This window comes from Copadichromis virginalis, linkage group LG14 (assembly GCF_057382275.1).
Source record: "Copadichromis virginalis isolate Kocher_CV1m ecotype Utaka linkage group LG14, C_Virginalis_male_GT1.1, whole genome shotgun sequence".
Classification (NCBI taxonomy): domain Eukaryota; kingdom Metazoa; phylum Chordata; class Actinopteri; order Cichliformes; family Cichlidae; genus Copadichromis; species Copadichromis virginalis.
The window spans coordinates 31,350,292-31,364,513 of NC_140631.1; the positions used below are offsets into that span (position 1 = coordinate 31,350,292).

The 14,222-nt window shown below is 40.0% G+C and overlaps 1 protein-coding gene across 1 annotated transcript in view; it reads left to right on the top strand.

The window, feature by feature from the left end:
• Window positions 1–14,222, top strand: part of slc47a3 (solute carrier family 47 member 3) — a 22,571-nt gene continuing 8,349 nt past the window's right edge. The window contains exons 1-8 of the mRNA XM_085430429.1: window positions 1–352; window positions 3,614–3,715; window positions 3,809–3,877; window positions 3,962–4,110; window positions 4,200–4,242; window positions 4,842–4,886; window positions 7,674–7,771; window positions 7,886–7,983. Of these exons, the coding sequence (XP_085286555.1) occupies window positions 221–352; window positions 3,614–3,715; window positions 3,809–3,877; window positions 3,962–4,110; window positions 4,200–4,242; window positions 4,842–4,886; window positions 7,674–7,771; window positions 7,886–7,983 (736 nt within the window). The 5' untranslated portion in view covers window positions 1–220. The remainder of the gene's footprint in view (window positions 353–3,613; window positions 3,716–3,808; window positions 3,878–3,961; window positions 4,111–4,199; window positions 4,243–4,841; window positions 4,887–7,673; window positions 7,772–7,885; window positions 7,984–14,222) is intronic.

Consider the following 14,222-nt stretch of genomic DNA (forward strand, 5'->3'; position numbering starts at 1 on the left):
GTTCCCAATTCATTTTTCGACGTCAAGACCAGCTGACTTTACGGGAAGCGCTTGACGTGAGCTCCTCTCACGCGGCTCATAAAGCAAACTTTCAACCACTTTCATCATTAATGCTAAACACTGACAGAGATCATTGACTCACCGGAAGAGGTTCAAGTTCAACAGCAGCATAAATACAGCGGTCAATACAGAAAGACATTTTCCCCCTCCCCACGGAAACATGGATACCGGGGCAGAGAGCGCACCTATTTCCTCATGGAGGGAATGTTTTATATTAAAGAGAATCCGCACGCTGGTTCCTGTTGGTTACAAGAGCGAAATAAAAGAGCTGTCAAAACTTTCAGTACCAGTGGTAAGTACCCTGTATTTAAATAGACGGTGGTCAGTAATCAGTATAATAAAAAATAAAAACTTAAAATAATACATTGGCATTTGATTACGTGGATTAATACCAAGATTTTGACTGTTTTCTACAGTCATTGATTAATACCGATATATATAAATATAAATACCGAACACGCTGACCTCCACCAGGTTTGGATTGGTGAACACTAGATCGCTGAGTAATAAAACTTTTATTTTAAGGGATTTATTTATGACCCAAGGACTGGATTTCCTCTGTATAACTGAGACATGGTTGAGGGCCGGTGAGTCCAGCGCTTTCACAGATCTCTTACCTGATGACTGCTGCTTTTTAAACTCTCCTCGAATATCAGGCAGAGGAGGAGGACTAGCGGTTGTTTTTAAGAAGCAGTATAAATGTAAACCACTGCCATTATCAACCTCACCTAGTAGCTTTGAACTGAGCATGTTTGAGCTAGGTCGCTCTCACTCAGTGCTCTGTGCTGTGGTTTACAGACCCCCAAAATACAATAAGAACTTCTTAAATGACTTTTCTGATCTGTTGGCTGAAATTATGCCCAAATATGATCATGTCCTTATTATTGGGGACTTCAATATTCATGTGTGCTGCCCTGACAAGCCAATGGCAAAGGACTTTTTAAATCTTATTGACTCTTTTGATCTTGTGCAACCTGTGTCTGTGCCTACACAAAAATATGGGCAAACGTTGGATCTTCTTTTAACTCACAATTTACCTGTCTCTAACTTAGAGGTTTGTGATGTTGTATGGTCAGACCATAGGCCTGTCCTGTTTGAGGTTTTCCTTCCTTGTACCAAAGTTAATCTTCCTCCTGTTGCTGCTAGGAGCTGTCGTATTTTTTAACCCTTCCTCTGCTGGACAGTTCTCTATTGTTTTTAATCAGAACGGCGGCCTTCCTGATTTCATATGCAATGATACAGAAGAGCTGAGTACGTGGTTTTACTCTGTCTGCCAAACTGCTTTAGATTCAGTGGCCCCCTTTAAGCTTAGGCAAGTAAAAGCCAAATCTGAACCCTGGCTGAATGAAGACACCCGGGCTGCCAGAAGAAAGTGTAGGAGAGCTGAACGTAAATGGAAGAAGGATCAACTTCAGGTGTCATACCAAATGTTACAAGATTACTGGAATTCTTACCAGAGAACTGTAAAAGATGCTAAGAGGAAACATTTTGCTGATATTATTCAGGCAAACTGTCGTAAGCCTCATGTCTTATTCAAGACTATTGACATGGTCCTTCATGCTCCACAGACTGCTGGTGTCGAGTCTTCTCAGGAAATTTGTGAAAACTTCCTACACTTTTTTATTGATAAAGTGCTATCTGTCAAAGCGCAGACTTCCCAGTCCGTTCTCGACCCTTCTACCCCTGTCCCTAGTTCTGCTGTCTTTGACAGGTTCGAGCCAGTTTCCTTGCTCTGCCTGCAGGAGTTGGTTGCTCACATGAAGCCCTTAGGTTCCCCTTATGATGCTCTCCCTCCTCGATTTTTCAAAGAGGTTTTTCTCACTATAGCATCAGCTGTACAACCCATTGTAAATTGTAGTCTGTCCTCTGGTGTTGTACCTGTCAATCTCAAACATGCAGTGATTCAGCCTCTACTCAAGAAACCTGCTCTTAATCCTGATATTATTGCAAATTACAGACCTATTTCCAAACTGCCTTTTATCTCAAAGATTCTTGAAAAGGTAGTTTACAAGCAATTAATGTCCTTCCTAGAAGAACACGGTATTTTAGAAGTTTTCCAATTTGGTTTTAAAGCTTTAGATAGTACCGAATCTGCCCTTTTAAGAGTTTTTAATGATGTGTTTTTGGCAAATGACTCAGGTGACTGTGTTATTATTGTGCTGTTAGATTTAACTGATGCTTTTGATACAGTGGATCATAATATTTTAATTTCCCGTTTAGAGCAGTTGGTGGGTATGCGGAGTACCGCACTGCAGTGGCTCAGATCCTATTTGGCAGAGCGAACTTTCTCTCTGAAACTAGGGGAGTTTGTATCCTCTGCTGCTTCTCTTCAATGTGGGGTCCCACAGGGTTCAGTTTTAGGCCCGCTTCTTTTCTCTCTATATCTCCTACCCCTTGGGTCTATTTTCAGGAAACATGGGATTTCTTTCCACTGCTATGCCGATGACTCCCAGATTTATTTCCCACTTAAAAAGATAAATGGCTTCTCAGTAGACCCGCTGCTCAGATGCCTTGATGAAATAAGGGCCTGGATGGCTTTGAACTTTTTACATTTTAATGAACAGAAAACAGAAGTGATGGTTTTTGGTGGCGCTTCTGAGGCCACTACTATAGATCTTGGTTCACTGGCACAGTATGTTAAACCAGTCATCACTAATCTGGGAGTTAAAATAGAGGCAAATCTTAAACTTGAAAGCCAGGTCAGAGCTGTTGTAAGATCTAGCTTTTTTCATTTGAGGGAATTAGCCAAAATAAAGCCTATCTTATCGAAACAGCATTTTGAGACAGTAATCCATGCCTTTGTTACTTCTAGGCTGAATTATTGTAACGCACTTTATTTTGGGGTTAGTGATGCGTCCATTAGGCGCCTGCAGGTTGTGCAAAATGCTGCAGCACGTCTTTTAACTGGAACAAAAAAGTTTGAGCACATTACCCCAATTTTAATTTCACTCCACTGGCTACCTGTACATTTTAGGATTGTTTTTAAAATTCTCTTATTTGCTTTTAAATCTCTTAATGGCCTGGGCCCCCCCTACCTCTCGGAGCTACTACAACCATTTACACCTGCCCGTTCCCTTAGGTCCGCCAATCAGCAGCTCCTTAAGGTACCGAAAACTAAGTATAAATTTAAAGGTGATCGTGCTTTTGCTGTAGTTGCTCCAAAGTTGTGGAATGATCTACCCTTGCATGTTAGGCAGGCCTCTTCTCTCTCGGAATTTAAAAGTCTTCTTAAAACATATTTATTCGCTGAAGCCTTTGGCATTGATTAGAGGGGTTGACTCAATTTGTTTTAACATGTTTCAATTTATTTTAGTTTTTTAGTTATTTATTTTATCTTATCTCATTTTAATGTTCTTCACTTATGCTATTAGCATGTACAGCACTTTGTGAACTCTGGTTTTATGTTAAAGTGCTTTATAAATAAAGGTGGTATGGTATGGTATGGTATATATCGTACAGAACAAATTGGCCGCTTACGCTGTAAATTACTAGTTTTTAATAGCTGTTTTTGTTGCCCTGGCAACTTTTAATTAATTTCGAATTTCCTTATCAGATGATATCCCAGCTCATGAATTTTTCCTTGAGCCTTGTAAGTACAATATTTTGTGGCCATCTGGGGAAGACAGAGCTGGCAGGAGTGTCTCTGGCCATTGCAGTAAGTGAAATTCAAACACTCACCTTTTATTAAGTCATTAAACCAATAGAAAAGTGACATCCAATCCACCAATGTTTTCTAATGTATTTCCAGGTTATTAATGTTACAGGTATATCTATTGGTAGTGGTTTGGCATCAGCATGTGATACTCTGGTTTCTCAGGTGCGAATCTTTGATCCATCACAAATAATTTATCATCGGTGCTTAACAATAGTAATGGCAGACTAAACTGTTCTGTGCTTTTAGACCTTTGGAAGCCATAACCTGCTGAAAATTGGAGTTATTCTGCAGCGGGCCATCCTCATTTTGCTCCTGGCCTGCTTCCCCTGCTGGGCCATCCTTATTAACACAGAGCCGATTCTGCTGGCTGTCAGACAAGAACCAGAGGTGGCAAGGTCAGCCGTCACAATCCGCTAATGCTTTCTTGAATTTTAAAATGTGTGTTCATTTTGATGGGATAAAATCAGTCTCTCTCTCTTTCAAGGTTGTGTCAGATGTATGTGAAGATCTTTATGCCCGCACTTCCTGTAAGTATGTCTAAGGCTAAGTGTGCATGTGTGTGTGCAACACAAAAGCCACAAAATTGAACCAAGTGGAAAGTCATCTAAGTGGGAGAGAGGAAGAGGGTGACATGCATCTCCTTGGAGGCTGACCTGATTGTTCCTTGCATGTCCCTTTTATTAATGTTTTAAGATAGATTTAGAGTCACTCTTCCAAATAAAAATACACCTACAAAAAGGAGGCCTTGCTAATCCCAGACACAGAAATCAAATATCCCCACAGTAAAATCTTTTCCAAAGTGGGCTAACTAGTCAGCTAGATAAATTCAACCCTGTTTTTTAAGTGGGTAGTGATCGCATTATTTTAAGTAGAAATCAATGAGTCTATAAAGTCTCTGCTGGACACTTACTTAGTTGGTTAACTTACCTAGTACAGCATAGCTCTACTTATTTTCCCCCTTGTACAGGTGTATTTGATGATGTAACAAGCTGTCACTACCAAACAGGACGAGTCCCAGTCTAATCACATTAGAATAAAATGTTTCAAATAATTGCAACTCAGACTATGTTGTTCTTTTCTTTCTGTTTTTATTTTTTTGGTGTGTGTGTGTTTCTGTGTGCCACAGGCTGCATTCATGTACTCATTAGAAACAAGATATCTGCAAAACCAGGTAAATATCTCCATGATTATTTTGAATAATACAGTTTGGATCGCAGGGTATACAGATTGTGTTCTTCTTTTATCCGCAAAATGATAGAGTGGATTGAATATACAATATGTGTCTGTAAGTGAGACTCCAGTCCTACTGGCTACAATGTTTAATGATTGATGGTGTCCACATACAGATAGCAAGGAGATCAGAGCTCTTTGAGCCCTTTCATGTCAATAAAACTATGATTCACTTTACTTGACAAACACTGCGAACTGCTGTTTTTGATTACAGGAAATCAGTCAGATATTTAATCATCCTTTTGTCTGTTGGTGGAAAACTGTAATGATGTCATGTACAGCGGGTAAAATAAGTATTGAACACATCACCAATTTTTTAAGTAAAATTTTTCCAAAGGTGAGCTTTTGACACAGGATAAAAGTATGAACGCAGGTTGTCTAAATGTTGTTCAGCAAACTTTAAACATGCTTCAACATGCTGTTTCTTCAGCAATACAGGGAGTGCAGAATTATTAGGCAAGTTGTATTTTTGAGGAATAATGTTATTATTGAACAACAACCATGTTCTCAATGAACCCAAAAAACTCATTAATATCAAAGCTGAATGTTTGTGGAAGTAGTTTTTAGTTTTAGCTATTTTAGGGGGATATCTCTGTGTGCAGGTGACTATTACTGTGCATAATTATTAGGCAACTTAACAAAAAACAAATATATACCCATTTCAATTATTTATTTTTACCAGTGAAACCAATATAACATCTCCACATTCACAAATATACATTTCTGACATTCAAAAACAAAACAAAAACAAATCAGCGACCAATATAGCCACGTTTCTTTGCAAGGACACTCAAAAGCCTGCCATCCATGGATTCTGTCAGTGTTTTGATCTGTTCACCATCAACATTGCGTGCAGCAGCAACCACAGCCTCACAGACACTGTTCAGAGAGGTGTACTGTTTTCCCTCCTTGTGAATCTCACATTTGATGATGGACCACAGGTTCTCAATGGGGTTCAGATCAGGTGAACAAGGAGGCCATGTCATTAGTTTTTCTTCTTTTATACCCTTTCTTGCCAGCCACGCTGTGGAGTACTTGGACACGTGTGATGGAGCATTGTCCTGCATGAAAATCATGTTTTTCTTGAAGGATGCAGACTTCTTCCTGTACCACTGCTTGAAGAAGGTGTCTTCCAGAAACTGGCAGTAGGACTGGGAGTTGAGCTTGACTCCATCCTCAACCCGAAAAGGCCCCACAAGCTCATCTTTGATGATACCAGCCCAAACCAGTACTCCACCTCCACCTTGCTGGTGTCTGAGTCGGACTGGAGCTCTCTGCCCTTTACCAATCCAGCCACGGGCCCATCCATCTGGCCCATCAAGACTCACTCTCATTTCATCAGTCCATAAAACCTTAGAAAAACCAGTCTTGAGATATTTCTTGGCCCAGTCTTGACGTTTCAACTTGTGTGTCTTGTTCAGTGGTGGTCGTCTTTCAGCCTTTCTTACCTTGGCCATGTCTCTGAGTATTGCACACCTTGTGCTTTTGGGCACTCCAGTGATGTTGCAGCTCTGAAATATGGCCAAACTGGTGGCAAGTGGCATCTTGGCAGCTGCACGCTTGACTTTTCTCAGTTCATGGGCAGTTATTTTGCGCCTTGGTTTTTCCACACGCTTCTTGCGACCCTGTTGACTATTTTGAATGAAACGCTTGATTGTTCGATGATCACGCTTCAGAAGCTTTGCAATTTTGAGACTGCTGCATCCCTCTGCAAGATATCTCACTATTTTTGACTTTTCTGAGCCTGTCAAGTCCTTCTTTTGACCCATTTTGCCAAAGGAAAGGACGTTGCCTAATAATTATGCACACCTGATATAGGGTGTTGATGTCATTAGACCACACCCCTTCTCATTACAGAGATGCACATCACCTAATATGCTTAATTGGTAGTAGGCTTTTGAGCCTATACAGCTTGGAGTAAGACAACATGCATGAAGAGGATGATGTGGACAAAATACTCATTTGCCTAATAATTCTGCACTCCCTGTATGTGGTAAGCATGCATACAGGGCATGGTGGTTGAGTGCATTACTTATTGATTTGAAATAGTTGTACCAGTTGATTAAAGGTCTTTCTGTAGCTCTCCACAAGTGGTGCTTGGCTCTTAGACAACTCTTCTGATAATTCTTTTCACTCCTCTGTCTGAAATCCTGCGGCTAGCACCTGTTCATGGTAAAAATTTTGTTCTTTCCTCTTCCAGATTATGGCCCCAACAGTGCTCATCGGAAACGTCAGTAGTTCAGAAATTCTGCTGTAACCAGCGCAATCAATATGATTTGCAACAATAAGGTTGGGAGGGGCTCGAGAGAGTCCATTAGCTTTACCCATCATGAGATGATTCTTGTGTGACACCTTGGAAATGAGATACTACTTATAAGCAATTAGTTGGGACTGAACCAGAAGTGACAGGGTTGATTTCAGCTGGTGTCATGACTGTCCATGCCTTTTTAAACCTCCCTTTCTTCATGTGTTCAGTAGTTTTTCCCTGTGTCATTTCTCATTGTTACTTAAAACCGAACGCATGGACATCTATGGTTTGATTTCTTTGCGTTTGTTGATTGGATGGGTTGTTGCTGACATATAGTGAGAATTTCATGGCAATAGCAGCTTTACAAATATATTTACTTAGTAAATTGGTGACGTGTTCAATACTTATTTTACCCAGTCTATCTGGCCTGTCATTTCGCCATTTCCTAATTAAAATAAACTTGTTGCATTTCTGTTTTAGGGCATTATATGGCCACAGGTCATCACAGGCTTTGTTGTCAATCTTCTAAATGCACTCATCAACTACATCGTCCTCTTCCCGTTAAACCTTGGAGTTGCGTGAGTTTGTTTTATTGGATTGCACATGACTTCGTTAATATCGTCTTTAGTGGTATCAGCTGACATCATCACATACTGTATAACCAACACGACACATTGAAATAATCTTTACAGAGGTTCTGCAATAGCCAATGCCATTTCTGAGTTCTTAATGGCTGGAATCCTCTTTGCTTATATCATATGGAAAGGACTTCATAAGGCCACTTGGGGAGGTGAGTACTGCATATACACTGGATACTGGTTATTTTTAATATTAAGAGAAACCCAAATGAGTTTAACAATGATTAACAACTAACAGAAACCTTTAACTATATAAAATATAAGTTGTTTTTACACAATTACAAAATGAACAACTTGTTAGAAGCGTTTAAAGAAAACATAAACATGTCTGAGAAAGACTATTATTTTAACTATTGTCATGATGACAGCTGGATGTAGTGACTTTTAATGGAAGGGTTAGGTGGATGAGGTCAACAGATCACCAGATAAAAGTCCGAAGGTCGAAGCTGAAGTTGGACTGAACTGACGAATCAAGCATTTAAGAAGCAATAAAAAACAAAAACCTACAACCAGGTTACAAACAAAATGAGCAGAGTTATAACAAGTTCATGTTTATTTTCCCTTTAAGTGGACCTGTTTTATTTTACTTTATTTTCTGTTATTATACTGTGACATTGGTGAGTGCTCACATTACACAGGGCTACTTTGAAAGACTAGGTAATCCCTGTAAGCAAAGCCCAGACTTCAGACTGCTCTAAATGCTCAACTTTTCAACTCTTAGATTATGATGCTAAAGATAAGTGATTTCTTTCATACAGCCTGGGTGTAAATATGGTGATCCAAACCATCCGCTGTTTTAATCTAAGCAGCAAATCAGAACAAAGTTGTCCTTACAGCGAGAGGAGCTAAAATGGCTTGTTTTTCAAAATGAAAAAATCCAAAGCAACAGACTGAGAGATGAGAACACCTAAAGGGAGCAAAAAAAAAAAAGGCGGAGACGATTAAAAATTTAAGCAAAGCCACATAAGCACACAAGTCCAAGGGTGTCATGTTTACTGCTGTGGCAGGCAGGATGAGGATCCAAACGCAGGACTCGAACGACGGGATGAACAAAGGAAGGCAGCTTTGTTGCACTGAGATAAAACACTTCATAAAATAAATTTGTGAAAACCAAAACTTGAACATGGAAACTGGAAACTAAGAACTAAACACGGGGAAACTAGAGACTAAGGACAAAGAAATCCAGGCTCACAGAAGAACCACACAGCACATGGGGTAACACCAGACAGAGAAAAACACAGGGTTTAAATACACAGAGGAATAACAAGGGAATGAAACGCAGAAGGAGAGCACAGCTGGGAGTAATCATACATGACGAGACGGGAAGGAAGCAAAACTGAAAACACTAGCATAGGACGCGAGACGTTAAAGTAAAACAGGAAACAAGAGACATTCACAAAGACACGGACTTTACACTGAAACAACAGAGGGAACATGGAGCACAGGAAGGGCACAGGGACAGAAACCTAAAGACCAGGGACTATAAATATAACATAAGCAGAAAACAATAGAGAGAACCAAAACCATGAAAAATGACAAATCAGAGAATATAACGTAAACCAGAAAAACACAAACACTGGGTCACCGCACCCAGTACTATGACAAAGGGTAAAACTATTGTTACAGATTCAAATATTGGGGATTGATACAAGAGGAAAAACCGAAATAACAACACTGGTCCGGCCGGGTTGAGTCAAACGATGATTTTAATGATCACACACGTGGGAGATGGACACCGTACGCCGACAGCATCAGATCTCAAAATGGTGGAGCATTGATCAAACTCTTATAGCCTCTGGTGCCCCCACCTTATCCTAAAAGCCTAAACATTCACATTCTTTCTCTCACACGGCGCCTAAGCTACGACCTTGGCTCCCTGTTTATCTGCTCCTGCTGAGATGGGGCAGAAAACTCCAGTATGTTCTGTTCTCTTCTAATCAGACAAATAAGGCAATGACTTTCTGCGAACAGTATTTCTTATAACTCAGCAGTATCATGCATCATAAAACAATATCATTCATTCACAATAAATCAGCAGTCTAATGTAATGCAAATCAGTTTAACAAATGCAATAGTTATCACCTTCTTCTAATTCAGGAGAATAATGCAAACTAAAACTACATAATAATTCACAATCTTTAATTAGGGGTCTAACATGGCATAAAATAATATTATAATCTCACACTCCCCATGTTGAGCTCTTTAGAATAGAGAGCTTACCTACACCCTGTAATCCAGTGTGGCCGGGTTCATTTCTTCTCACCCCTGAGGCCCTTTGTCCCCCTGTTGGGCGAACCATACGTGAGATGACCTCTGAGTTTGCGCAGTTCAGATGCAAGAAAAACTATTATTACAACAATAGCAGGTACAGATGACACTCCCCAGTTCTCCCACAGCTTCATTTTGGTGCTACCTCACACCCTTCAGACGTACTCAGACTAGAACCTCTGTCCGAGGAGCTTTTAGCCTTTATTTTATTGCTGCAGCCACCAGTGTCTTCCAGTTGGGTGATCCTCTGCTCTTTTTTCTTCAACCTCAGGGGTTAGACAACCCTTCAGTCGTTGCACAGATCAGGGGATTATTCTGCCCCAATTTCAAACAACGATCTGTGTATCCTCGGGTCACAACTGTGTCCCCCAGAAAAAGGAACAGGAACATGTCCCCCTCTTGCCCAAGAGCCTCTCGAACCTCGTTGGTCTGGTGTTCCTGGATTTCCACCAACCCCTTCATGGTTATTGCTGTGTTTATGGGATCCATCCTTTTGAGGTGACTAATCGGAGCCCAAACGCCATGACACTGGAACCCAGTTGGTGTCTCGGCAGTCACCGTGTCTGTCTCTGCTGCGAAGGATCCTCGTATATCTGTGACCTCGTCTGGTGTCTGTTCCTTTCTCTGTAAGAGACAGAAAACCAAAACACCTCTCTTCCTAGCTCTAATAATCTAATGTTGTTATCTACTGATCTTCTGGTGATTCAGAATTGGTTTAGAATATTCAGAATGTCCCAGGGACTTATTCTAATCATATCCTCTGTGTGTGTAAGCGTGTTTGCATTTAGCCCTCTGCACTCAAAGTCAATACCTGCAATATATCAGTCCGGACCATCACACCGAACGAAGCTTATGACCTTCCAAAGACCGAGTGCCAACTCATGGGTATTTACAGTCACAACTCATTGCAAACTCATTTGCAAGGTGTGTACGAAAACTATTAAAACCACTCATTTTAACAAAAGACATCAAAAACAAATTAGCCATTTTTAATCCTAACATTTGCCCCCCCAAAAATCATGTGTTTCCTTCCGCCTACTGTCCCGCGGTTTCCTCTCCAGTGTGGTACTCAGCTTCTCATGAACACAGGCATTTTATCATCTAAACGCTATTCAGTTCATTTCAATGATTAATGCTTAAACATGGAAATAATGATTTATGCTTCTCACTGATTCTCTAAAAAAAGTCTGGAAACCTCTTGGGTCACTATTAGCTTAAGCTTTACCACACCTAAGTTATCAAAAACACAAATGAAGTCATAAAAATGTTCATATAACCCTTGTTTGATGTTAAAACTCAACTTCCCCCCCCCCTTTTTTTTTTGACACATTCCCATGTGTCAAATCAACGGAGCTAGAAAATTAAAAGAAAAGGTTAGTGAACTCATATCTCAGAAAGTATCAGACTTTCTCCTATCCAGTGTCGTTGCTCCAGTCCTGTCATCCTGTGCCAGGGAATGAAACAAATTTAATTGTCATGTTAGATCTGGTCAACTCCTGGCTCCGCCCAGAGCCTGCGTCTGCAGAATTGCCAGGAAACAAAACCTGCATTAATATGAACTTCACTTGAATATGAACTTGTTGACTACTTTTGACACAGCAAAGGAATGTTCTCTCCTTCTCGAGGACAGGCACTGACTCCCACTTATCTCCTGGAGCCAACTGTCCCTTATGGAGACACAACATTGCAACTACAAGGTTTTGCAGATTGTTAAGTTGATCTGTGTGTAATGCTCTGAATCAGGTATGTAAGATTAAATGAATGTCGTTTAATTAACTGCCACTACTTAAAACTTAGCAAAAGATATAACTGAATAAAAGATCACCAAGAAAAACATGATATCAGTGTTATGTAAGCGCGTGCGGCCTTCTATGCTCGAAGTCACTCCACTCCATAGATCAGCCAAACATCGCGTTGACTGTAGCTTTTAACCCTTATTAACTTGAGCACAACTCTATAATGAGCAACAGACTGCAATATGTATAAAAAGGATCATGTTTACACCTGCAATGAAAGATCATATGATTATCCCAACACCTGTAAATAGAAGATTAACCTGAGGTTATAACAATCACCGTAATACAAATGTTAATGTAATGTCAAAAGCTTCAAGAAATGTTTAATGCAATGCTTGTTATATGATTCTGATGTAATAATAATGCTGATGCTGAAATAACAGTAAAACACCCCCTTTTTATCCCATTTATAAACTTGACACATAAACGTTTATAAATGCCTCTTTCAATTTTATTTCCCTCTGTTTTTCCCTCACTGACCACAGCAGGGGAAACTTAGTTTTGATTCAGCCATGAATGCAGCTCACCTGATTCATCAATGAGCCCCACCGTCACTGGCGTCTGACAGGGTGGCGCTGCATACTCTTCCTTTAATGTCACTATTTTCAATCTGTTAATTAGAGTGCCTAAACATGAAGTAGACTACGTCCACAACAAGTCAATACAGCTGCAAATGTGGCCAATTATCAATCTATTACCAATCAATAACAAAAAATAGCTTTTATTTTATGCATGCTTTTAGTCAACCACTCACCCAGAGGATCTCCAATCCCAGAAAAATCCTTCTCCTCATTTAATGAGTCTGTCCTCCTTCCATGCCCTGGTAACTGGTCCATCCAGAGCCATATGATCTTGAAATATACATACAACAAGCCAAACCACACCTTGGTCACACCAACCCTTTTCCGCCCTGAAGATGTCCAACGCCATCTTAGTCTGGACCAGGGTTTTAATAGTTTTGCAATTTTCAATAGTTTTTATTATTATTTAGCTTTGACTTCAGATTTTCAATTTTATATCCGATGTAATTAGTTTTTACAAATTGTTTGCTAGTTTAGTTTAGTTTTTATTTTTATTTTTTTTAAGTCCTTAGTTTCAGTTTAGTTTTGATTAGTTTCAGTTTAGTTTTAGTTGTGTCTGCAATAATTAAGTGTAACAAAATCCCAGTTTCATCATATCAGTCATGCTCTTGTGCTTATCCGTGGGTATTGAGACTATTAACTCTTGCAGCACCGTGTGTTCGTAATTTTGGTTCAAGTGAATTGATAAACTTTGTGGAGGCAATTGACTCACACAGTTATGTAGATGTCCCCGTCCTGTTGTCTCGGGATGCATCACGCTGCCTTGCCTGGGGTTAGCTTCTGTTTTCTGGGGATGAGGGTTGAGTGTGCTCCCTTACCTTTTCAAGGTAAGCTAGGTTAGCCTTCTTGTGTGAGCTTTTCAAGTGCACTTTAAGGTTTTTTCCCTTTATAAATGTCCCTCATAATTTGTCTCTTTCCACTACAAGACACTAGCTTTATCCAAAACACAGTCATATTCAAAGTAATCCCAAATTGGACTCTGGCGCTTTCTCCCGACTTTTCCTGACATGCAGTTCACACTTATGTGAAGCTACAGCCTCCCTCTTTAGTCTCTGTCATCCTTCTGTTCTTGCAAAAACAAAACAAAGCAAGACAAAACATCCACCCTTCTTTTACAGGCTGGGTGAATTGTTTGTGGACATTTACTAATCCTAAAGTCAGTACCGTTTTTGTCTCAGTATCAAGTCAGTTAAAACTTTTAGTCGTCAGTCCATCACAGTCCAGTCACATGCATACATCCACACACATTCATATCAGATATTGCTGATAATGGAGTCTCACGAGCAACCTATTCGAACCTCCATCACCAGCAAGATGACGTCATCATTTTAAAGGAAAACAGTTCCTTGTTTTTTGGACTGGATTGACTCGCTGCAATCCTTTTAGGCTCAGGACTTCTCATGTGATCAATGTCCCATATAAGTGAATTTCTCCAGAGCCCATTACAATCATGGAGAAAAATACTTTGCGACTGTTTTCAGTAAGAATATTTTATAGCGCTTTAAAGTTCAATCTCTCAGGCCTGGATTAAAGAGCTGATTTGTTAAATCAGGAACTCACAAAATAACAAAATATCACCACCGGTGGATCACACCTCTCAGATGCTCTTATTTCAGTGCACTGTAACAAAAGCAAAAACAAACGTAACCAATAAAATACTCATATAATAACAAATACTGGGGCCCATTGCAAACATGTCCAAGCATAAAACCATCTTTCTCTCTCTTAGAGAAAGAAAACAATCCA